This window comes from Notolabrus celidotus, chromosome 4 (genome assembly GCF_009762535.1).
Source record: "Notolabrus celidotus isolate fNotCel1 chromosome 4, fNotCel1.pri, whole genome shotgun sequence".
NCBI classification, from domain to species: Eukaryota; Metazoa; Chordata; class Actinopteri; order Labriformes; family Labridae; genus Notolabrus; species Notolabrus celidotus.
In genome coordinates this window covers 32,656,425-32,684,004 of record NC_048275.1, presented here as the reverse complement: position 1 = coordinate 32,684,004, position 27,580 = coordinate 32,656,425, and the positions used below count along the sequence as shown (strand labels likewise).

The 27,580-nt window shown below is 40.1% G+C and overlaps 1 protein-coding gene across 1 annotated transcript; it reads right to left on the bottom strand.

Annotated features, from left to right (window-relative positions):
- Positions 1–14,153: 14,153 nt before the first annotated feature.
- Positions 14,154–15,746, bottom strand: LOC117811844 (golgin subfamily A member 5-like). The gene has a single exon (XM_034682321.1). It carries the CDS (start codon positions 15,282–15,284, stop codon positions 14,181–14,183), a length of 1,104 nt encoding a protein of 367 aa, XP_034538212.1. The 5' UTR covers positions 15,285–15,746; the 3' UTR covers positions 14,154–14,180.
- Positions 15,747–27,580: the final 11,834 nt, after the last annotated feature.

Genomic DNA, 27,580 nt, shown 5'->3' with positions numbered 1-27,580 from the left:
CTATGGACCTGTAATATGCTTTCTCAGATTGGATTGGACGGAATCTTTTATTGAATTTTTTATAGCCTGTGTTTGGCCGATGTGCTGTTTTAACTCTGCCAGTCTGCCACTCTGTACAGTTAACAGTATTTACTTCTCAGCCCTCTATCTGAATGAAGGCCTCATTCCTGACAGGTTTTTTTTTAAGCTTCTTTTCACTCATAGACTGTAAAGAACATACACGTTGCTGCAAATGGCTACAACACGCCCACAGCATGTATGTCTTCTCTTGTGATCAGTGCCAAAGATGGGCACTTCAAAGATCCTTTCTGGGTCCTCACCAAATAATGAACAGACACAGGACCCCATGGTGGTATGGAACAAGATCTGACCTGGACCCGATAACGTGGACATGATCAGTAAGGGTCCCTGGTTGGATCTCATGTACTGGGTTGCCGGAAGACCCTAGGGGGTTTAGTCTATGAGGTGAAACTCAGGGCAAAAGAACCACACAGTACTCTCTGCTGCTGCTGTATTTGAATGGTTACAACACGGAGAGCAGCTTTCAGTTTGTTTGGGTTTTTGGAAACTCCTGTGGAGGAAGTGGTTCGTTCATCCTTTTACCGATCTTGTGTCACTTGTATCACTCAATGTACATAACTTAACATGAAAAAAACAAAACAAAAAGGTTGCACTTCAACAGCAAGAAACAAATTTGTCAACCATAGACCCAGTGACATAAACTTAAAATAACTAGTTGTGGAAATATAGATAGAGAAATATTACGTTTGCTTCCTAATGTTCTTGTTTGCTTCAAAAGGTCATATAAAGGCATCACTTTTCAATTTACTGGGGTTTTTTTCTGTTATGTTTTGTAGCATTTTGGCCATTTACTATATAAAACATGCATGTAGCCTCTGTGACGTCACCCATTGGTTTCAGAAGCAGAGTTTTGAAGCCTTCTGCGGTGGTTGCCATATTGGAAATGCTGACTCATCCTAACTTTTGGTCGACCTAACAAGAGGCTAAGAGGTGGAGTTAAGGCAGGCCTGTTAGCCTTCACGCTAACAGCCACAGTGTGCCTGTCTATCAGCCAAGTTTGCTGTGCCCCTAATTATGCTTAACTGGTATTTTTAATATCTTCAAAACAGTACAGATATTAACTATTCAAAGCAACTTCTCAGGCTGGGAACAATTAATGTTCCCTGTAAAGATAGACTCTTTAGAATGGGTGTGTATGTGGCTTTCGGTGGTTTTGCAGCCAGTCTCAAGTGGACAATTGAGGAACTGCAGTTTTTAGCACTTCTGCATAGGCTTCATATTCCAAGACCAGTAATTCCTGCTTGTTTTTTCCCATTATTGATAGGACAGCTCTAGAGAGATAAACAATACAGTGAGTAGAGAGCTGGGAAATACATGAAGCAAAGGGTGGTGACAAGGAGTCAAACCAGCAACTGCTGCCTGACGACTATGGGCCATCTTTAAACTTCAAACTTGTCCAGAACTGTGGATTTCAAAAGTCAAAAATGATCCTCACCTTTCAGATCATCCATAATCTTGCTCCTCCGTACCTGCCTGAACTTCTCCACATCAACACACCCAGCCGCACTCTCAGGTACTCCTCTTCTTCCATTCACCTCACTACACCACCCACCCGCTTGACAACAATGAGATCCAGAGCCTCCAGCCGGTCTGCCTCCCCACCTTGGAACTCCCTCCACCAGACATTCGAAACATCAACCCTCTCTTTCCATTTTGAAATCTCCAAACACATCTTTTTAAACTGGCATATTCACCCTGATTACTCATCGTCACTGCACTGTATTATATCCTGCTCATTTGACTTATTATTTACATTGGATCATGTCTTGTTTATTTTATCAATCTAATTTATTGTTATTTTAAACTCTGCTTTGCAACTGACCTTGAGGGCTTTGAAAGGCGCCTATAAATAAAGTGTATTATCATTATTATTGTTTAGTCTCTATTGTGTTAACCACTGAGCTAAACCAGCCCCTTGTTTTTGTGTTTTTCATAGCTAAAAACTCAATGTAGATTCAAGGTGTGTCCCATCAAACACAGCATCTGTCATCAGAATTTTGAATTGTAGATCATCCTCTGAGATTTTAATGTTCGGGAATCAAACAGGATAATGAAAAGTGAGCTGGGGAAAAATAAACTTGAATAGTAGGACAGGCATTCCTCCATTGCTAATGAAAATGATGTTGTGGTTATTCTCAATAAAATAACGTATCAGGGAAACAAACAAATAATGACAACATCTGCACTCATTTCACAGTATGTCTGAATTTCTTCGGGCAAAATAGCCGTAGTAAAGGTGTGATTTGAAAAACAGTGTGCACATAGCTTACAGCTGTTGATCTGTTTCATCCATGCGACATACGAAGCACAAAGAGCCACGGCACACACACACAAAGTTTTTCTCACAGTGTTTGTAGGACGCAGCACGGCAGCCTATTGAACTGTGGGTAAATATTGTGTCGAATGAGAATAAAATGCTGCAGGGATGAAATCCAAGCAACACACCTGGAGTCCAGAGAGAGACGATGATTCTGAGAGCAAGACAGACAGACAGGCAGGAGAGATTGAGAGGTGTGTGAGCAGTGAATGAGTGGGTTTCTACATTCCCATGCACACCACCCACTCCCCTCCTCGCCTCAGCAGCGTCTCATTTTTTTTGCTTAAGTGGATGCATGCTTTCAAAGAGTGTTTGTGAACCTGAGTGTGTGTTTGTGCGTTAGTTGCGGTGGCGGAGGAGGGGGGAGGGGTTGCAAAGACATTAAAAAAAGAAAGAAAACCTTTTTTTTTTGCATTTGTGTGTGCGTGCAGCGGTGCCAGCTTCAGTGCCCTCAGCCATGGGCACAAAGACGACAGTGACAACCCATTCATTTCCCTGACGAGCTGTCGCCTGCGGGAGGATAGGTGACTTCTCCCAAGGTTATTTATGGCATTGTTGATCTCTCATTCTCAGAGTTGGTCTTCTTCATCGCCCAACACCCTCCCCCCATATCTCGCCATCCAACATCCAGCAGTATTCCTCTCTTGTCTCCTCTCTATAAGTCTCTGTCTTCATGTTTATCCTGTTGTGTTTTGATTTTCCCCCCAATCTGATCAGAAACTGATCACTGATGTTAGAATATTTGACCCAATTCCCCAAATTATTGTGAAAGCGTAGAAATAATAATACAGAATAATAGATGGGCACAATATTTCCAAAACAATGCACTTTTCACTTTCAGTATTTGATACTTGTCTTTGTGTTGTTTTCAATTATAATAAGATAAACTTTATTGATCCCAGATTGGGGGAGATATTTTTGTTACAGCAGTTTTCAGCAAGATACAGGAGAGTACGACAATTTGCTAACAAAGTTAAAATATAAAAATTAAATGTAAATAATAATAATAATATAAAGTAGAATATAAAATAATACAAATATACACTATGGACACTTTCTACTTGAGCATTGTTGAGTGATTGCACAGTGAAAATTGCACCAAGTTGCTAAACACACACAGTAAGTTCCATAATGATCTGAAGTTAATGATGCAGTGAGCAGAGCCCGAGATAGAAACGATAGTTACATAGTTATTACACAGCATTGATAAGATATGTTTAGAGTATCTGCACAGCTACTTATGAATATTTAAAATTTAGTGAAATATGTGTGTGTAAGTGTTGTAAACAAAAAATCACATTTTAAACAGCATCAGAACATGTTTATATATATATATTTTTTTTTATATCATATTAGGTTATAGATGAAATTGTTAAATCGTTACTTTGGACAATAACGAATTTGAGTTCACTTTTCAGTTTTGTGTATTTGAGAACTCTCTGACGTTGTTGAGCTCTGTCTTCTAACAGCATAACACATTCTAATACCTCCCTCTGCATTTTTAACTGGTATACTGGTCATTCCTGTGTAAAGGATGCATCTCATATATAGTATAAAAATACTTCATGTTTCTTTAAATGATGGTAAAATGCAGATATTATAAATGAGACGCCATATTTGTAGTTTTTTAGCTCTTGTAGTTCTCAGGATCAGAGTTTTTTTTTACAATAGGTTCTGATTTCTGTTATTTCACTGTGTCTTTTTCTGCCTGAAATCTTACAAATGTATAAAGCTTCAGTTTGCCAGCTGTACCCATGCATGCTCCAACAGTCATTCTGAATTGCTGTATCTAAATGCTGTTATGTTTCTACATAACTTGTCTTTAAAATTATTGATGTAAGTGTTACAGTGTCATTTAGAACAGGGATCGGGACCCCCTGGGGGGTCGGGAGATGTCTTCCAGAGTGTGTTTTTTTTTTTTCAAGTTATCTAAAAATAGTACATTGTACTCATTATAGTAAATTATATTGAAAAATAGTAGCTATACTTGAAATAAAACCTTGAAAATAGAAAATATAATGAGCTTTCTGCTTTTCTTTGTTGCCAGATGACTCCTAAGTTTAGGGTTAGTGATCAGTGAATTATCAGTAGCAGTAGGTTAATACATAACAGCACAGGAAACACAGCCACATGCTCATATAGGTAGGGTCATTTTCTGCAGACCAGCTAAAGCCACATTAAATCACTTTGAGGGTCAGTGGGGGTCGTGAGTTTTGGCACGTTTGGGAACCCCTGATTTAGAAGACACTTCTGCCCAAAGCGACGTAGATCTGAAAGTGAGTACAACACAAGCAAGGATCTAGACAGGCCACTTACTGCTATAAGTCAGATCCACACAGATGCTGACATGCAGTGTCAGAGGCAACTCACAGGGTGTTTAGGAGCAGTTATTTTATCATTTGAATTCATAGGTCATTAATATCATGAAATCCAGAGAAATGTGAGTCATTATCATCATGAAAATCCTAGTTAAACTCAACATCATCATCATGGTCAGGTGTTCAATTGTAAAGGTGTTCACGGAAGAGCTGGGTCTATAACTTTTCTCAAAAGGTAAACTTAAGTGTGTGAGTGTTCATGAAACAGCTCAGTTACTTTTTTCCAAATCATCAAAGACTCTGAAGTAAGAACTTGGTCAGTCTGTTTTCTTTCACAGTTATTACTTAAAGTACCGCACTTCAACTGATGTAATAATCCCCACCCTTCATTACACAAAGAACCCTTCAGCATCTGTATGACAACTTACTTCAGTGTCATCCTGTTTGCTGTAATTCGAGAGCAACAGCTCCACCCTCCCAGCACATGGGAAGTGCAGTGATGTGGTAGGCCAGAAATTCCATTCGGGAAAAATGACGGACTTTCACCTTGAAGTAAGTCCTATGAGAAACAGCCTCAAACTTAGCTTACAGACTGTCCATGACACAAAGGAAGAAAACAGAATATGAAGCAAATGCTAAGGATACTTGAATTATTGGGAAGAATGGTGTTATTGTTGGGTCTGTGCAACAAGCCAAAATAAGGCCTGGACAAAGCAGTGATATGTAAAGGATAACACATGAAGTATCGTGCATAACTGAGATATCATACAAACCCTCAACTCTGGGAGTCTGCATACATGTCTCTGAACACGCTCCTTGAAAGTGAGGGCCTCCTGAAGAACAATAAGAGTCATTTTAGGTGTTACATTTGTTGATCAAATGCTTTTTCTCCAAGGCCTGAGAGTACAGCTAATACAAGTCACTCTAAAAATTTTGTCCAGTTAGGACTGATTTCTGGCTCTGAGATGTTTGATAAATACTGGCTGTAGAAGCTTTAATTCACAGTGACAGAAACACGCTGATGAACGACAGTTTGGGCTAACACCTTCACACTCACTCTGTTCTCTACTTTCCTCTATGCACACACACACATAAAAGCATGGTAACACACTTTTTCGCACTCACACATACATGCACAATGCTGGAGTAATGTGATTTAACCGGCTTTGGCGAGCTCTGACGGGTACTCGACATGATTAAGAGCCAATATGCTGTTGCATACAGCCAAGCTAAAGATGTCTCTTTCTCCAAGCCGCTCCTATTTGCCCGCTCCTTAAGCCCCTCTTTGCATCTCTCTCTACATGTCTTTTAAGCACTTCTGAGGCATCTCACAGGGAGAACTTTACACACACATCATCCAGGATCCCTCACTCAGACACGGAAGCATATCAAATGTCAGTGAAATGGAGAGCTCTGTGGTAATAAGGTGTTTTTAAGGTCCTTTCTGGGAGGCGAAATGCTGGAAAGTTTAGGCTGGGTTCATCTTTTGCAGCTTTTTTTTTTTTTTTCTAAAGTACAGCACCCTCTCCATTCCCTTAAGACCAATCATTATGTGCTTGTAATCAGCACTCTGCAGATGCTGAAGAAGTTTGGAAGCGTCCAGGCGAAAGAGGGATTGGAGGAGAAGTGGTAGAGGTAAGAAGGCACCATTTAGATCCAAGCTGCTTGACCTGTCGGTTTCCCCCCCACGTGTGTGTATCAGCAGAAATGATTCTTACGTGTGTGTACGTGCGAACACACACCTTTTTCAGACATCTAAAGAGCTGCTGAGCTGTTCATCCAAACATAACTTTCCATCTCTGCAGACTTCCTCCCATCCAATCCCTTCCATGCCTAAGTCTTTTCTGCATTTCCCATCTCCCCTCTCTCATTCCCGTGTTGTCCTGCCGTTTGCTCGTGGCGAGGCAGGCATCATCTCGTATACATGGCATGGTGCGCGATGTGGGACCGCCGTAATGCAAGCATCTGCTCAGGGCTTTTGTGCTCAAAAGATTCAATTAAAAAATAATTACCAAAAGATTAGTGGTAGTCCGGTACGACTGTACTGTTTGAATAGATGTTTCCTTTTCATCTGCTGTAATAATAGAATGCTTTTTTAATTAAAGAAAAAAGGGGCAGCAGATGAAGAAAAAGAAGGGGAAGAAGAAGAAAAAGGCAGGCCCGCCTCAGTACACCCTGTCTGAAGACAAAGTTTGTTTGATGTGCAGCAAAATTAAATATTTTTTGATCTAACAAATTAATTTTCACACCCACTCCCCGGCCCTTCCCCATCCTCCCCTTCCTTTTTTCTGGAGGAGATAAAGACAATTTAATTTAGATACCAACATGGGGAGGAGCAGCACACACGCATGCACACACACACACACATTCTCATGGTCAAGCCTGCCTGGGATCCACCAATGTAACCAGTCAAACCTCATCCGAGCAGGAACAGGAATGTAAGCAGGAGAGATTGTGTTATAAAACTCAAGTTCAGCATTAAAAGAAGAAATCTGTTGGTGCAGCGTTTAACACAGATGTCATGTGACCCATGTGGGATGTCAAGCTAGTAATTTAAATTGTTATAAAAAATATGTTTAATGTCTTACTTTTGAGTGACTTTGTTACAACATTGAACAGCAAGCATTTAGGGAAGAGTATTTGGAAGCTTCTCTCGGCGACGAGAGAGCAATCCAGAACGTGAAAGCAGAGCTGTAACAAAAAAAAATCTTCTCATGAAACAAACAAAATTGATGATACTAGAAATTCTCTGTCCTTATTTTGACTGTTTTCCCCTTTATATGTCCTGTTACCAGTGTTGTAGTACTCGAGTCCACACTCAAAGAAATAATTTGTTGGGTGAGCGTAATGAAATTATGGAAAGAATTTTCACCTAATCAAAATGCTTTCATTTAGCGAGACACAGTATTGTTGTTCCAACTAGTTGTAAATATGTTGAGTGTACATAAAGTATTGATGTTACCATTACTTATTTGCAATGTTTGGGTCCAACTTAATTTGTAAAGTTTGTTTCAACATATTTACTAAGTTAGCATCTGACTTAATTGTCTTGGGTCACAATAACTTGTATAATATGATTATGGATAGCTTATTTATGTATCTATTTTAAGTTCTATTTTTGGGCTTTTTCTCCTTTATTGGATAGGACAGCTGAAGAGAGACAGGAAATGTGGGGAGTAGAGAGTGGGGGAAGACATGCAGCAAATGGTCGACCGGCCGGGAGTCGAACCGGCGACCTCTGCGATGAAGACTATGGCCTTAATACATGGGGTGTTTAGACCGCTAGGCCACCAGCACCCCAATTGCAGTCAGTCACAGGCGATCTCTCCCACCTCCCCGTAATGGCTCTTCTTTGCCAGAAGCACACTACCTTGGCTGATGAATAGGGCCTGTCACACTTTACTGCCACCTTCTGCTCTGGAGAGGTATTGCAGATGGGATTCCTACCTAAACCCATTAGGTTGTGTTGACATAAAGCAATCTTGTAGTTTTAAGGATTTTGCATGTCATGTTAAAACTACATGGTTTAAAAATGTTTAACCACTAAACATGAATTAATATAATAGAAGCTACATGTTATACGTCTGTTGATAAAACAGACACCCATGTTGCTTTTTTTGAGTGCAGGACTCGGACTCGAGTCCGAGTCGAGTCACGTTTTGCAGGACTCGTGACTTGGACTTGGACTCGAGCACTGATGACTCGTGACTTGACTTGGACTTGAGCGCTGATGACTCGGACTTGGGGTCGGACTCGAGCATTGACTGCAAAAGGACCCGGATGATAGAGAGGAGGACTCGGGCTTATATATTGATACAGACTGTTTTAATGTTCATGTTAGATTTTGTATGTTTCATAAAATGTATTCCTCAGAGCGAGGGCTGGCATGAGTGTTCGCCTGCATGCGCGTGCACGTGACGTCTGCCAGGATTAAAAGACGCTACCAGCCGTGCATTTTTCTTTCAAAGATTTCACAGTAAATGCAGAAAGAGCAGGGCGACATGTTGGAGATTTAAGAGACCCATCAAGGAAAGAGACCAGCTCAAACTTTAACAGACATCTGTCCAGGATGAACTGAGAAGTGAGAGAGATGCTAAAGTTTCTTGAGACCGTTCATCACTTTACTGTGTTAGTATAACGGTAATATTAGCGACTAAAATAACTAAACCAAAGTTATTAAGTTGTTTGATTTATTGTTAGTTTATTGGACACCGGCAGTGATCCCTGTGCAGCAGAATCTCTGAGCGCGTCCCCTCATCAACTGAAGCGCAGCTGAAGCGCATTTACGCACGTCACACAACGCTGTGACTTCATTCATAAATTAATCTCCAGACACACCGGCCGGATTTCATTAGAATCTCACTGCAGTGGCAGTTAGACCTCGTCAATTTACTAAAATTGAAACTGAAAATCAAACCGGCCACAGCGCTGGGGGAGAGCGGATCGTACAGGATCAGACACATTTCAAATGTCCAGTAAAAACTTCAGATTCTCTGAAGTCTTAATAAACAAGATAGATTCTCATTAAACAGTCTGTAGCGTCCTCGTGCTCTAACTTTTTCTGGTAAAAGAAAACCCCCAACAACATTCACCTCTCCCTGTGTCCGCCCCTCCTATCTTATCTGCCCATCCAGGTGAAAACAATCAAACTATCAAAATGCTTACTAAAATAAAATAATGATAATGCACATGACATTGTCCTTAATGCAAACAACAACATATAAATGACATAAAGTAAAATGAGTATGAATATATTATAATAATTTATATTTATGGCATAAAATGATGGAAATAGCTCCAACACTAATGTTATTAAATAAATGTGTTTCCTACACATCCAAAAGGTCCCACACAGCCAGTCTAACAGTCAATAGTTTGGATTCAAACGGCTGCCCTCCTTGTAATATATAATATTATCGGTGAGGACTCGACTTGGACTCGGACTCAAGTCATGAGGACTCGACTCGGACTCGGACTCGTATTTTTCTCTAGTGACTTGGACTCGGACTCGAACACAGAGGACTGAGGACTCCACTTGAACTCGGATTTGGGGACTCGACTACAACACTGCCTGTTACTTTGTTTAATTAAAGATTACAGTGCTGCTGGTTCCTGACTTGTCCTAAAGGTGTGTGTTTACGTGTTTAAAATGTCATTTATACAAATTGCACAAAAGGCAACAACTATATCATTATTTGTACCTATTTCGGCCACAGGCGTTCATAATGACTGTAATTAGATTGATCCATTTTTACGCTGGGCATATGCCTCTTAGTTGGTTGGCAACTATCATTGTCTCTATAAAACTTAGAGATCGGCCATGAGTTAGTGTACAAAGCAATATGAAAAGTTTTGAATTGAAACTGAGAAAATTAGACAACTCTGTTTTGGCAAAGAGAAGTTCAAAGAGAGAGATGACTGCTGAGGAAGCCTGACAGTTATTACAGGAATTGGACAACGCAGACCTGAGATCTATCGGAATAAGAAGCGGATAAAAGTGACTCAGAGGAAAGTTTCATATAAATATACGTATATTTTCAGAAATATATAGTATATCCTTAAACAATTAGCACATCACTCTCTATATCGGGTATTTATCATCACAGATAATACAATTTGAATCTGGCAGACAAAACGACCTCTCGTGGCCTTTCTAGTAGAAATGGAATTCTGTCCCTTCTCGTGTTAAACCTGTGGTATGTCAGTTCATTCTCACTTCGAAGTTGTTAAAGGTGACTACTGGGTTAGTGGCACAACCCTTCAAAATATCACAACCTTGTAACCCCTCTTAAAATCAATTATTCCTGCTAAGGTCATGTGACTCAGTGTGAAGAGCATTAATGTATAGAAGAGACAGACGCACAGATGGACTAGGTTAAAACGCTAACATGAAGTCACAAGTTTGCCAAATAACTGCATAGCACATGCTCATAATAACACAATAACAGGTTGAAGTACAAACTGGAAAAACAAAGGCCTGAACACTGACATTGTGGGCATGCTAATGTTAGCAATTAGCTCAAAGCATGGCTGTATAAACTCAACACTCGTACCAGTAAACGACCTCGCAAAACTAACACAAGGTAACATGATGCTGCTTTTGGCTGCCCCTGTCAGTCATGTGACCCTCACCTTGCACACCTTAGCTTCCCATGAGACTTTCCCGTGTCATGAGTGTCAGGCCCACCCAGTGAGTTATTAGCTCAGTCCTCACACCCTGAGACTGTAATCACCTACTGCCTCAGGTTACACCACAAACACACTCATAATGGGCCGTTCTACAAGAGAAAACAATGAGTTCAGCCCCTCTCTCCTCCTTTTAGGGGTGAGACAGGGTGAGGCTACATTTTTGAAAAGAGCAACCGGAGGAAAGCAGGTGAGACACGCGTACACACACACACACACGCACACACACACACACAAACACACACACACACACACACATACACAAACACACACTCACTCACACCAGGAGTAGGAGAGAGAGATGTCATTGACTCTGTGTCCCTGTGGCTTTGTTCCTGCCATGCTCTGCAGCACAGGGCCGATGTGCCCTCAAGCAGCGTCTCTCCCTCTCTCTGTCACGCACACACACACACACACACACACACACACACACACACACACACACACACACACACACACACACACACACTTCCACTCTCTCACACATAAATAACACACACACAGAAACACACAGGCATACATGCTGTGTTTGGCCTGTCAGCCATGGCAGCACCTGTCAACTGCTGACCACTTCATCGGACACCCCCCAAGAGAGAGAGAGAGAGAGAGAGAGAGAGAAAGAAAGAGGTAAAGAGAGAGAGGCTACTACAGACACACTGTGGGGAGAGCAAACAGCTGACCTCTCTGTCCAGATGAGTCCACTCCTACTGTACAACACACAACACAGTAAAAGGGTCACTACAGCTTTATGTGTGTATCATAAAAAGTGCTGTTTACACCAGAAGCCAAAACCAAACTGACCTCCTCTCCCCTGTTTTTACTCAAACAAACTTTAACTTTTTATTGTATTTTATTTCCCTAAAATTGAAATGGTAAAAAATGAACACTATTGAAAGAAAAAAGAAGATAGGTGTAAATTTTATTATAATAAACTTTGTTTACAGTACAAAAATTGAATAGATGTGTTTCTGATGGGACAGCTTTTAAAATGTTTACATTGATGCTTTAAAGTCTTTATGAGTAGTGCAAGTTTGAATTTTGTGGTTGGTCAGGGTTGGATGCAGACTTTTTTGACTTGAGTAGCCCTACTGGGGGACTGACTATTGCAGGGGTGGCAATAAGTATGTGTACACACAAACATACAAACACACAAATGAGTAGCTCTTTAAAACTTAAGTCTCTTATAGCGCCAAAGTCTGTAAAATATGTTGAATTTCTGTGTATCTTGTAACTTTTAAAGTAACGCCATTGGAGTGGATATGGATGGTTTTCCCCATTCAAATCCCCTCTGCCTTTTTTAAGGACTCAAAAGATAATTGTTTATAAAAGTGTAAAATATAAAGGACCTACAAAAAAAAAGTGCCACATTGAAATGCAAAGAAAGATAGCAGCAGCCTGCTGCTACACAGCCTACATGCTTGATTTTAACACAAGTCCTGCCTCTGCAAACAGCCAATCGTAGTCTAGGATTTTGGATGAGCACATCTCTCTGGATCTGCCCTTGTTTTAACTATGTGGCTGTTTTCAAAACCGTCTACTATACTAGCAGTATGGACTGATTTGGCCAAAATTTAGTATGTAGTATGTGAACAAGAGCAAAATCTGTATTCGTAAACTACCCGGATGTCGTACTGATAATAACTATTTGCAATGAATTCAGAATCCCAAATAACCCTTAGTTTGACCCCTCACAAGCGGCTGAAGGCAGAATTAAACATTTTCAATTTGAAACATTTAGTGAAGAACTTCATGTGCCAATCTCAAGATCAGAACTACAGAAAATGTACAAGTAGATACAATAAACCCTAACACTGGAAGAAAATATGTAAGGGATAATGTATGGTTAGCAGGTTGTTATGGGAAAAAATAATCTAATCTGACCCGAAACGAAGGAGTCTTGAACACCCTGAAAGCTACTAACTTAAAATACAAACACGTTGTCAAAAAACATTGATTAAAATATTATTTTATTGATTTAAAGTAATTTATGTTTACAGTTTTTATAAAATAGTCCCTGTGATTCGACTGCAGTTAGCGTTCCATGGTGATGGATTCTTATCTGCCTGTTTCTGTCAATTTAAAATGAAACGTTCCCATTCAGCTCTCCTTCTTCTCTGAGCTCTGTGGTTCACACACCTTTAAAAACAAACGAGGCAAATGTAACAACTTTGAACCCTGAGACCGGTAACGTAAAGTTTATCTCACTTGATCCGCTGCCATTGCTTATATTGCTGGACAGGATCCAATATATAAACAAACCCTGGCCTGACGATTTAGCATGCTAACCGAAGCTAACGTTTTAGCCACATTGCTTACCAATATGTACCCAACGGAAGCTAACGGTTTCCCCTCACCTTACAGTCTATAGTGTCAACAAGCAGAAGCTGAATGTGCCAGAACTCCTTGCTGTGGATTGATTTGACATGACGCGTGATCAGTTTGTCTCTGGCGATGTTAACAACCCCTGTCAAGGGGTTGTCAAGGAGTTTTGACCAATCAGAATCAAGCTTCTTACACAACTGGAAGATCAGTAAGAAAGCTGGGTAATAAATACATCTAAATATCGACTTGACAGTAATATTGTGTCACATTATGTTGAGCTAGAAATGTTAAGTAAGGGATAATGTACAGATTACACCAACAGGGTGAGACAAGACCCTGATGTGTCCATCCTGAGGGGATTCTATTAGGCATAACCACTGGCTAATTATACATTATCCCATTTATTACTAAGTTAACTCAGTTAACTTAACTAACTATTACAGGAATGCATTGCTATTATTTTGACAAACTGGTTAAATGCACAATGGGTGGAAATATCATGGATTTTGAACGTCCAACAGTCAACCTCTAACATTGTAGCCCCACCTCTTCTTGTTACAGAAAACAAAACAACATTTTCAAAATGTTTTTATCATCAGTGATTTACTTTTAGCTCGCCATCGCTCTATCTTTGTCATGGAAAACAAAGGTTATTGACAAACATTTATCATCATAATTTTTGTCGAAGAAATGAACACTGTTTGGACACTTTGAGGGTTTCATGTATTATCAGTAGATACATACTCATCAAACACAGCATTTGATTTTATCACAGCACAATAATCTGTATACAAAAAATAGCATCAGAAACACATCACAATGCTCTGCAGAAATCTTAACAAACAGACAAAACAGTTATTTTGTTTAATTATTTATTTATTTATTTATTTTAATTAAGTTGTTTTTGTGGGAGCCGGAATGCCCGGAGGAAACCCACGCAAACACAGAAGAGTATGTTAAAGTCCTGGTGTGTGTTGTCTCTGATGGTCTTGGCTCTGCCACCTCTGCTGCTTGTACTGGCGGCGGCTATTAGGAGTGAGACACTTCTTGAATCTCCTCCACAAAGAGACCCTCTCCATCTCAGAAGATTCCTGGACCATCTCAGGTGTCGTCCCAGATGTTTCTTGGTCCGTGTCCTGAGTGTCTTCCTGGATGTCTTCCTCTGTGTCTTCCTGAGTGATGTCCATTGGAAGTGAGGGAGCCTGACTGACCTCTTCTTGGTGTTTTAATTTGGAGGCCAGCTCAAGGCAGCTGCTGGACATTTCTTGCAGCTGATTTGTCTTTTTTTCCTGCTGCTCTCCAATTATCACCTCTTTGTTGAGGGCCTCTTTCTGCAGGTTCTCGATCTCCTGCTTCAGGGTCTCATTTTGGGTGGTCAGCTTCAGTTCAGTGTTGGCTTTTGCCTGAAGTTGATGTCTGACTTCCTCCAGATCAGCCTGGAGTCTGTCTGCCCTCAACGTCTCAGTCTGCAGCTGATCATTCTGGGAAAAAACCAGATCCAGGAGTTCTTTGATGTTAGCAGCATCCTTTGATTCCTCCTCTGGTCCTTGTCCTAACACCTTCTCCTGTAAAACCTTCACCTCCTGCTCCAGGGATCGCTTGTCTTTTTCCAGCTTCTCCACCTGCTTCACGTCTTGGCTTGCAATATCCAAAAGCACATATCTGAACTCCTCACGTTCTTTATACAGGTTTTCAGCCCTTGTCCTTTCAGCCTGGAGCTGGTGTTGAAGGGATGAGATGACACCCTGGAGCTCTTGTATGTTGTCTGGATCAGGATCAGTGTTGGAGTTGTGTGGCTTTGGACCACTTGATACTGTCTCTGAAAGTTGTATTTTTTGAGCAGCGATGACTTCGATGAGCTCCTCTTTCGGCTTCAGGGAGTAGTAGGACATGTCCTGGGGAGGGCTGCACTTAGGGTTCAGGTGCTTGAGCTGTTCTCTGAGCTGCCTTCTGTCTTTCTCACAGCCCAGCCACCCATTGCGATCTTCCTTCACCCTTTTCTGCAGAAAAGCCACTTCGGTCTTGCTGGTATTCAGTTCTTCTTGTACTGATTTCCGCATCTCATACTCCTGTTGAAGATGTGAGTTCAATTCCTCAATTTGGCTTATCAGACTCGCTTCCACTTGCCATCGTGGAGGGCGTCTCGGGTTCCCTTGATAGTAGGGGGCCTGGTGTTGGTGGCCTCCTCAGCCCCTTTGATAAGGGGCCCTTTGGTGGTGTTGCTTAACCCAGTGGCCTTCTTCCCCTCTTTGGTCAGGGGCCTGGTGGTGGTGTTGGTTACCACAGGGGCCTTCATCCCCCCTTTGGTTAGGGGTTCTTGCTGGTGGCTGAGTGGGGCATTGGCTGCTCTGATCTTGCTGGCAGCTATTGTCACTGTTGGTCCATTCCATTGTGATTATTTGCTCCTCAGCCTGCAAATCCTCAGAGTTCATCATATCTCCCCAGCTCAGGGTGTTGGATTCTTCGTATCTTGCCATTACTGATCTTAGTAGAGTCGATGTCTCTGTTGCAGATCTGTTTGAGTCAAGAGTCTGAGAAAGTGTGGTCTCAGACTGAATCTCTCACCTTGGTATATAGTGTTTTATTATCACACACATCCCACATTCTAAATGGGTTTGTGACCCGTCCAGAACTCTAGAATGCTTTTTTGTTTACTGCCTGCTAACTGAATATGAACAAAACGGCCGCCCCAACATCAACAGACAGCCCAACCCAACAGCCTATACTGTGAACAGGCTGAGATAAAACCACACAACCATTGTTATGAAAATAAAGTGAACAATGTTTTCACAGTAGTGAACTTTAGCATGTGGTACACTACTTCTAAAACCCAAATTTCCTGAATGTTGGGACACTGTATAAAGCAGTATAGCTTATATTTTCATTAAACAAGACGTTTTTTCTTTTGCTCCTTTCTGCGTGCATATTAGCTTATTCAGTAAAAATGTACAGATACTGGTATTTTTTTTACATCAGCCTAAGTCTGACAATGTGCATCAGATCATTTTAGTATGTCTCAATATTTTGTCTTACTGAAGCGTGTTGCACTCAAATAAAAAACAACTAAATATTGCAGATTTGATTAAATTTGCAGACAATTGAAGCTCTGTCCATGTGTCATAATTTTAGAAAACACAACCAAACACAGACAACCGAGGCAAACAGAAAACACCTGATTTGATTCTGTCTCCTTTAATTGGTTGTGTTGTCGGACCGGTGTGCGGTCTGTATTTGGTTGCGTTGTGGTTTTTGGATGTATTATCTGTATTTGTTTGATTCATCTGTACTTTTTGTGCTGTCTGTATTTGCAGGGTGTTTTCCTAAATGCAGCTAATGTTTTGCCAAATTTAAATAAGCTCTTGCTGTATTTGCTCATGTTTTGTCTATTTGGACCTGTTTTCTTAATTTGTAGTGCAGTGAGCTTCTGCGGGGACATAAGAAAGGTAATAAAAAGCCAGCTTCTGCTTTAGTTTTGTGCTGCTCTGGCTAAAGTTTTGGCTGAGGCATGGAAGTACACACAAGTACTTGGCATACCAAAGTTCATATTCAACTTTAGGGTTGGTTATTTTCTCAGAACTTGTAATCAGCTGCTATAAAACCAATTCCTGTCAGGCTCTAATCAAAGCTGCATTATGTATATGTTGCATTATAAAGCCTAGATCATGATCATCAACATGCATATATACACACAGTAACCGTAAGTGCAATCATAGCACATTCATATCACAGTGAATGTGGATATTACGATCCAATGTAGGTGAAATGTGTTAGTGATATGTTTGCAATGCAGCTTGAAGTCACTGCTCCCCTCTCTGCTAAGTCACACTGTCGCTGTTTAGCACTCTCTCCCACTGACTGACTAGATTACATTTGCTCTTTGGTCTGATGGGGCATTCATAAAACAGAGGAGAATAAAAGAGAAAAGGACCACATTAGGAAAGAGAAGAAGGCGTCAGAGCAGAGGGATTAGGATTCAGTGTTTGTTGGAGACGGAGAGCAGTCGAGGCATTGTTTACCTCCTGCTTTATGCTCGGGTTTATTGGCAGGGCTTTACTCCTAACTAGGCATTGATTCTTCTTTAGGAGTGTGGAGTCTGGAGTAAGAGGGGTTGTAAAAAAAAAGATGTGATGAAGGTGAAGATGTTTTACAAATGCATCTCTGACATCTTTTCGTTTACTGGTGGCATTCATGTTTTTATTTCCGCGTTTATGTTAAACTACATTAATCTCTCCCTCAAACTCAGTCAATGTTGTTGAACCCATCATTCATCCTTCCTCATTTCCTTTAATATTACACAACCCTAAACAGATCAGACAAAGTACTTATACCAACACCTGCTGTTACATAAACTGTATAAACCTTGATCATAGTCTCAGGGACAGCACAGTGGTTTCTGGAGAGATGTTATGAAGCCCGAAGACAGAGGTCAACTTATTGGGAAGGTTAACTACACCTAACTTCCAATTACCATTACATTTAATGTAGAAGACACTGAGGCATCTAAAAAGTGAGCTGCATCCTATCCACTGGCGAGATCAATACCAGTACATGCAGAGCGAAGTGTTATGGTATTTATTCAGAAGATGGGGCTCAGAGAAGCAAGCCACTGCTTCAATGTAAAGAGCATGCTGGACACATATATGGCACCACATTTCAGCAACTTTTCCGCCTCATTGGGTCATAATCCTGTATCTAAAGGAAATGGTTGTGTACTTTTAAGTAAATAAACCTGGTGGATGGCGGTTTGATTTAATACGATTTTCAATTCAAGACAACAAATGACCAGCAGAGGGCGGTGGCGTGAGTTTCAGGGAATTTGTCGTAGGCTGTCTGTCTGTCCGTACCTCACAACTATCAATGCTACTATACGTTGAGCGTTACCACGCTATGAGCAGTTGTCAGGTAATACATGGTACTTGAAAGAGCTACACATCTTCATAGAAACTGCACATTGCTGTCTTCACATATGAAGACAGTTTAAAGCTTTTTCCCTCCAGGAGCCTCCCAAAAACAGAATGCTTCTTATGTACCAGTGCGACTTACATTCCAGGTTTCACAGTAATTCAGAACATGGCAAGAAGTGGAGTTGAGGTTCTCAGGCTCCTGGTAAGCAACTAAAATAACTCAAAATAACTAAAATTACCAGCATTAGGGTATTGTGGCCTCTGTCTCTATCTGTTGTTTTATCATATTTTTTATTTGTTTTTTGTGTTTTTTTTTTAAATCATTATTTTAAGTGTTTTATGTGTTTTATTATGATTCATTTATTATCATTATATATATATATATATATATATATATATATATATATATATATATATATATATATATATATGGCAAGCCGTTCAGGAAATAATATATTGAATGAAAGTCTGAATATATTGAATGAAACTCGATATATATGGAATGAAGTCTGAATATATGGAATGAAACTCGATATATATGGAATGAAGTCTGAATATATTGAATGAAACTCGATATATATGGAATGAAACTCGATATATATGGAATGAAAGTCTGAATATATGGAATGAAACTCGATATATATGGAATGAAAGTCTGAATATATGGAATGAAACTCGATATATATGGAATGAAAGTCTGAATATATGGAATGAAACTTGATATATATGGAATGAAAGTCTGAATATATGGAATGAAACTTGATATATATGGAATGAAAGTCTGAATATATGGAATGAAACTTGATATATATGGAATGAAAGTCTGAATATATGGAATGAAACTTGATATATATGGAATGAAAGTCTGAATATATCGAATGAAACTCGATATATATGGAATGAAGTCTGAATATATTGAATGAAACTTGATATATATGGAATGAAGTCTGAATATATTGAATGAAACTTGATATATATGGAATGAAGTCTGAATATATTGAATGAAAGCTTAAATAAGTACTCTGAACACCACTTATAATCGTATTGTTTTATTGTCATCAAAGAGACTCATCTTTTATTAATGTCTCTCTGAAAATAAACTTTTGCACTTCTTTTTAGTGTTTCTGAGGGGACACATTTTCCTCTACCTCTGTAACCTGTGGTAATTTGGTCGTACTTTTTCATTACACTCACTCACTGTCAGATGATGCACACAGGTATGAGCTCCACCTGTTAAGATTGAACAGGATGCTACATTATCACAAGTCATAACAAAAGTTAGCTAGCGAACTAGAGGACTGAACCACCTGAATAAAGAAGGGGCAATATCTTTAGCCTTTGTAGAAGTGTGTATAACCTGTGATATTTAATATTTTCGTATTTTCACTTGTTTACTATCCTCCTAAATGCTTCTGCAGCCCACTGCTTCGTGTTCCTCTCGTCTCTCTGTGCAGACGGTCCGATCATCACTTTTGGATGAAACCAACTTAATAGAGAGGAGGGGTGGGTTCCTTTTTCCTATACGGATTGACTTAACAGCACATGCATTACCCAAGGGGTTGATAACCCCTTCATTAATTAAAATTGCAGTGAAAACATCTCGTGCCTCCCTCATGGTTGCATTACTAAAAGCTACGTCTAACCGGAAAACAAAATCACACCCCTATGATCACACCCCAGAAAGACAAGATGGCGCAGGCCATACATGACGTGATTTTTCATTCCATATATTCCGAGTTTCATTCCATATATATCGAGTTTCATTCCATATATATCAAGTTTCATTCAATATATTCAGACTTCATTCCATATATATCGAGTTTCATTCCATATATATCAAGTTTCATTCAATATATTCAGACTTCATTCCATATATATCGAGTTTCATTCCATATATATCAAGTTTCATTCAATATATTCAGACTTCATTCCATATATATCGAGTTTCATTCAATATATTCAGACTTCATTCCATATATATCGAGTTTCATTCAATATATTCAGACTTCATTCCATATATATCAAGTTTCATTCCATATATATCAAGTTTCATTCAATATATTCAGACTTCATTCCATATATATCAAGTTTCATTCCATATATATCAAGTTTCATTCCATATATTCAGACTTCATTCCATATATATCGAGTTTCATTCCATATATATCAAGTTTCATTCAATATATTCAGACTTTCAATCCATATATTCAGACTTCATTCCATATATATTAATTTCCTGAACGGCTTGCCATATATATATATATATATATATATATATATATATATTTGACAGCATCTTATGTTTCGTTTGTTTTTTCACTTATTCAACTGCACTGTGCAGCACTTTGGTAAACTTGAATGCTTTTTTAAAATGTGCTTTATAAGTAAAATGGATTGGATTGGATTGGATTGGAAAATGCTGGCAGTCTGTGAAATCAGCCATTCAACCCCTGCTCCCCAATGCTGTTGGTGTCAATGCAACTTCCAGGGCCTTTGCAGCCAGCCTCAGGTGGACACTTGACTTGCACTTCTGCATTCGGCTTCATTTTTGACACTTCTTTATTGTAACTGGCAATAAAAAAGTTATTAAGCATCCAATTGCAGTCAATGTGAAACACACTTCTATCTATCTATCTATCTATCTATCTATCTATCTATCTATCTATCTATCTATCTATCTATCTATCTATCTTAAAATAATAATAATCACCTACAAATGTTAGGAGGTTGTCCCAATCAAGCTACTAATGGTTGTTCTGTAAATAAAAGATAGATTTACATACATATTTGTTTCAGGACATACAATGTAGAAATAACGCTTTCCTTCTTCTCCTCTGTCTGGTTGTACAAGGATGAAAGGGAGGCGGAGGGAGGAGTGGGACGGTGGAGAGAGAGTGGAGATATTAATTAAGCAGGGATTGTGCATTGACTCTGCCTTGTGCATAAGACAGAAGGTTAAGCAAATGCCAGGGCAGCGGTGTCACTTCAAACAATGACTATTAGCTTTGGAATCAGCCTCGTGTCTGCCGAGGAAACACAGTCCATTCAGACTCCTGATTGCCAACCAGCACAGTGTGTGTAAGCGTGTATGTGTGTGTGTGTGTGGTGGAGGTGGTGGGGCGTGGTGGTGGTGGTGGTAAAGGGGGGGTCATTCCATTTCAATCTGTGGTTAAATTAGTCGAAAGCGGCAGAGGTTGAAACACACAATTATTGGTGCGAGTCAGGCCGACGGGGACTGGCGAGGCAGGGGCAGCATTTTTAGAAGTGATAGTGGTAGATAGAGATGTTATTGAAAGGGGAGATGGTGGACAGAGGGGGAGGCTTAAGAGAGTCAGTGTGTGAACTCAGCATTGCAAAAGTGCAAACAGGAGTACCTTTGGAACCTGCTGTTTATCATGTGGCCTGCAAAGACCTCAATCATGCAAAACATCAAATTCATCATTAAAAGTTGATGTTTAAAACTAAAAGTGCACATATAGAAGAAGTAAGACAAAATTACATGTTGTTTTGATCGAACATAAGCTATGTTTATGTAGACCACTATTAACTGGATTAACAGCCTGATCAGAATAAAAATGCTTCACACAAACATCTCGAAGGACTGGTCCAATGCGGCCCATTTGGGGAGAAATGTCATTCCAATTGAAAGGCAAGGTGTTTGTAGTTTCATGGGTCTGGATCAGTGTCCATGTAAAAACTTAGGCTGTTTTCTAAACCGCCTACCATACTAGCAATACATACTGATTTGGCCAAAATTCAGAATGTAGTATGCAGTATATAGTACGTGAAAAAGAGCAAAATCTGCAGTATGCCAAAACTACTGTTGTACTGATTCCGTAAAAATCCTCAGTATGCATTGGACCAGTCTCCCTGACGTACTGTTTCCCACAACGCACAGTGCTAACGTTCTGCTTTTTTGACGGGGGGCACATTGTGATCTGGTGCTGTGAAAATTATTAAATTCCATATAAACCACTTCTTAACTTTTTAAATCATTAGAAGATGCTAAAGAGGCAGTTTCGCAGGTTGGCTGTTGCTTACTTCCGCTTTCCGAAACCGTAAATCCGGCGACTCCTGACCCGGCATCCTGTAGAACAGATCCAACAGAACAGCTATACTACATACTACCTTCAAACGCAGTATGCAGTGCATACTGCCTACTACATTCATATGTAGCAGGCTGTTTCAAAAGCAGCCTTAATCTCCAATGTAAACCCTTGATCTGATCGTTCCTAACTCCACATTTCTGCCCGACATGACGTGATGTAAAGCACTTCCTGTACTCTACTGGCTTGGATTCACTGCACATGATTGATTTGCCTGAACTGAAGTCAACCTAGCTTCATAAGTCACTTTTTGGCTGTTAAAAAGTCGCACCTTGGTTTCAGGTTGTTACGTATCCTGGCATGCTTTTAGCTGTGAATCAGCTGCTTGTAATAAACAGTGAATGAGGGAAATTCTTCAACCGTGTCCCGTCTCTTTCAGTGGGCACACACTGTCCCCCTGATTATTGATTGCAGGGTAATCTGCAGTTTAATTTGGGAGCACAGCAGAAACTAAATGATTGTTCTGGGGTATCTGGTGCATCACTAGGGGTTGCAGTGGAGGAGCATAACCTGGAGGTGAGCAGGGGAGGGTCAATGGCATGTATTGTCAACACAAGCAGAAGGAACAACTTCCTCGTCTGCTACTTCCTGTAGATTAAACTGTAAGGAGAACACCACGCACATCCAGAGAGGTTTATTTTGATTAAATACTCAACCCATGCACACACACATCTGAAATGGATCACTTTAGTGTCAGTGTCCATATAAACAGCAAAGTTGGAGTCTGTATAAGTCAAAGAATGAGGGCAAACAGAGAAAAAGGAATATGACTTATTTGATGAAGCTGCTTTGAGCCTATAGCAAAGTGGTTCTAAGCTCTTTCTTCAGGGCCAGTCTTTGGTAGGTGAACATTTTCAAGGCCTACCCTCATATCCTGTATTTTTTGAGTTATTTGGAATACTTTCTGCAAAAAAATAAAATAAAAATACAGACAACAACTTCAGTGTGTGGCATTGAACTAAACACCATCATGGCACTTTGACAAAGGATGCAATTGGAAGTTACTTCCAAATTGTTTAACATGTGGGCGGCCAAACATTGGTGGAGGTCAAGCTTGGGCGAGGTATGACACATCATAATTCTGTGTCTTTGTTGTAGTGGTTGTGACGTTTGATGCAGATTTATTATCAGCTGTAGGTTCACTTAACACAGTCTGATATTTTTCAGCCAACTTAAAGATTAAAAAAAATGTATATACTGAGTCAGCTGATCTTATGACTCTTCTTTATGGGGTTGTGGCTAAGGAAGTAAAGTTGCTTCTTTGCTTAATGGTTGTAGGGTTCAAACCCTGGCTCTGAAACATATCTGGAAATAAACCCTGCACTTGTTGTGAATTGACCATCACCTTGCACCTGTTATCTGTTAAGTCTGTTTAAAAAAAGTTACATGCTCTTGCTATGAAGATGAACAAACTTCTTGCAGCATTTGCTCACAAATGTTTTAAATCTATGGGGAAAAAAGTATATTTTTTAAAGGTCCAAATGAAATGACATTTATCTGTTCAATCTGAGAGACTGGTTTCCGTCAACAAAGTAATTTAGGACAACAGACGCTCGACTTATATATAAACTGAAGAAAGGAAACTTGTGAAACCTTTTTAAAGGTCCAGAGGAGATGACACTTGCTGTAACTGTACATTCTGGGAAGTTGGTTTATTGTATCAAAGTCATCGGGAACAAGGTAAAGGGAAATGAGGACAATCTTCTCCATACTCTTTCAATTAACTAAGTCCAATTAATTGCTAGAAATACAACTTGTATAATTTTATTCATGAAACTATTATTAGAAAATCAAAGATCTGTAAAGCCTTTCAAAGACATGGAAGTCAAAGTTACTTAAAAGTTGGGACACTTTATCAAACCTGTGTGAAGGTACCTGAGACTTGTGATACTCTTTCTGCAGAACGAGGTACTGGTGATGGGGAAATCTTGAGTAATCCTCCCTTTTGCTTTGAGGTCATATACAATTAGTAATAACCCTACTATCAATGTTTAAAATGCTTTTTCAGCATCCACCTGTTTTTGTAACGTTCCCTTAGAGCAGTCATTACTAAACTTCCTTTGAGGGACATGTTTCTAATTCTTTACATCTACTACCAAACCTTTCAACATCATGACTGTCTTTGAGGATTGACACTTCATTGTTATTTCCATCAGAAAATCTCATCATGATTTACCCACAAAGTAAAGCTGTAGACGTAGCTTCTTTGTTTTACAGGAAACAAAAGAAGAATTGTCTCATTTGATCATTAAAATGATGAACAGCCTACATAATTAATGACCATATGCAGCTTTTGCCATATCTGGTGATGCGTTCAGGTGAAGGTTGGTCTTAACAGACAATAATCTCAATTATATTACAAACAGGTGTTTAATTTACATATAGATGCAAAAACTACTGTGTGTAGAGAGAAGGGCGGAGAAGGAGGCAAAGATCAAGAGGGAGATCCCACGTGTATATATCCCTTATTCTGGTACTGTATAATTATTAAGGCTCTCAAATATTTTTTTTTAATCATGTGAGACTTGCAGGATTTTTTTTAGCTAATCGCAATTAATCACATATTTAATCACATGTTCAACATTCCTTCATTTTGCATTTCAAACAGTTTTCTGTCCATATTAACAACGTAAAGTCATTCCTACCAGTGTGATGTGGGAATTAAATTAATGCAATGAAATGCACTTTATAATCTTGACTTTAGATTTATTACTCAAATAAATCTTGCACTTCTGCACCAGTGTGGTCTCATGTGCAGCAGCCGTCATGCACAACTCATGCAGGCGGTGTAACAGCTCTAAGGTGTAGATGCCCTCTCAATGCACCCCCATGTCCTCAACCAAATATAGACTTCTGGTTTCAACAAACTTTCCAGAATGTAAAACACAACAGATTTTAGAGGTTTCACTACCTTATAAGGGCATATGCCGTACATTTTCAGGATGAACAAAATGTTTGGGGATAAATGTCAGATATATGTCCAAAATGTCCCTGACTTTTAGTGCACATATAGTAAATAAATCAATTGTGGTGAACAATGAAATACTACAAAAAACAAGCTGTGAAGCTATGAAGATCAGACTCTTCCCTTTGGTTCAAGTGACATAAACGAAGCAGGAGAGAACAGTTTCAGGCTATTGAAGCTCTCTAATGCGGAAAACTCATTATGAAAAGGTCACTGGGCTACAGTGAGATTCCTACACTGATGTCAATCACCTACAACCTAACACGCTGTCTACACACGTACTTACACACAACCTATAGAGCAGCAGGAGCCGGCACTAAGTTGGAATAAATCACCGCATCAACATGACAAAAAGAGGGTGGAAATAAACAAACCAGCAAAGCGGAGAGAGCCTAATGTTAGAGGCCTCTTTTGTATTGAGAGAAATTACAGGAGCGTTTGATTTGCACCGAGGTGCCGTCCTGAACATATGGTGTTTTAATTCTTACCGGTCTCATCTGGATAACTCGGGGCCTGGCGAATCTCGCTCCACCATCAGGGAAATATGGGCACAGGCAGAATGCTTAGCAGCAAAGGGCTCCAATTTCCCACCTTAATGGGCATTTTCATCCCATTTTCCCCCTCACTTCTTCTCTCTCTTTTTTTCTTTCTTAAATCCAGGCCCTTTGTTTGTTTTTCATTTTTTCAGCCCTTTTTTGTCATTCTTTCCACTCCTCCTGTCCTCCCCGCTTCCCTTATTTGCATTGATTTCCCCACTTAGAGGAAGAGTGGACTCTGAGGGAAAATAGGCCTCCATCAAAATGCTCACACACACACACACACACAGATTTCCCCACCATCCACAGACACACACACACACACACACACACACACACACACACACACACACACACACACACACACACACACACACACACACACAAAGCCAACCATAAAACTCACACACCCACACACACCTGACACATAGCAGAGGACTAGCAGTGTGCAGAATATGTTTGCGGCTGTTCATTTTTTTAATCGTCTGATGCCTTTTGTGTGGGTTGACAGCTTGAGACGAGTGACTAATAAGTCCAGGCCTGGTGCTGTCCTGCTGGGCTGAGCAGTCTCTTTATACACACACACACACATACACACATATATACAAAAAAAGAGCCCAGGCCCTGAGCTTGGCTTCATATCCAATGCACACACAGACACACAGCCTTTCACACAAAAACACACACAGACACTCACACACACAGGCCCCTAATCATCCTGGTGTCTAGCACTCCGCTGGCGATCACCACTCCGCCACACTGCCATCATGGGCCAATTAAGTGGCCATATATCTGTCTAACAGTCTCCTCTGGCTGAACGGACAGTGGTGGAGTAGCAGTAGTAAGCCGCTACATGAGCCCACCCGCGGCTAGCAGTCAATTTGTAGCTTAAAGCCTAGTTGCCACAACACTCCAGCATTATTAGGACTAGTGGCACTATTGAGGATTCTTCTGTGTGTGTGTGAAAGAGAGACGGGGTGCTTGTGTGTGCATGTGTGTGTGGGCACAAACGTGTTTGTATGTTTTTATTTGTTCAGAGGTTTGCTTTCATGTGTGTTTGGGTGCATTCAAGATCATGCATGTTTCAGACTATAATGTCCATTTATGAGTCCTTTCTGTCCGTACTTTGCGTGGCATTTTAAGATTGCATGTGTGTGCGCTGTAGCACAAAGTCAATACCATGTTTGTGTGTTTGTGCCTTCTTGTCCTTGTTATTCGCATGTGTGCACATGCACAAGAACCAAACCTCATAAGTCATAAAACAAACATCCACCGGGCTCCTTTTGGGAATGACCCAGTTGTTAAATTGGGCTGCCCTGCTGTCACCTCGCAGTGGGGAAACAGCCACACTTTGGCCACAGCTCCATCCAGTCTGTCGAACTCTGTAGCAAAATTCGGAGCGACCACAGCTGGCACCGTGTCGGAGGACTCGGTGGAGGATCAGTGGTGTGCAAAGAATGGCTAATGGTGCGTTCATGTGCGAGTCAGATGTACTTTTCAAGTGGAACACAGCTTGTATGTTGATGTCCTTTTTGTTAAGATGGAAAAATAGTTTATGAAGTCTGATAAAAAAAAGAGTGTAATAAAGGAAGAAGAACTGGCATGAATAATCACTTTAGTAGATTTTAAATCCATTTAGGGAACTGTAAGGAACTTTCATGTGGGTCACCACTTTGGATGAGATCAGTATGAAGACTGCATTTCCCATGAGCACTATCACCTACTGTTGCAAAGATGTGGCTCTTGCCAAAGCATGCATTTGTTGTGGAAGCAAATACAAATAATACAGATCTTTTATTCTATCTCTCTTTGTTCAGGACAACTTTTTGCAGGATGCAGAGTGAT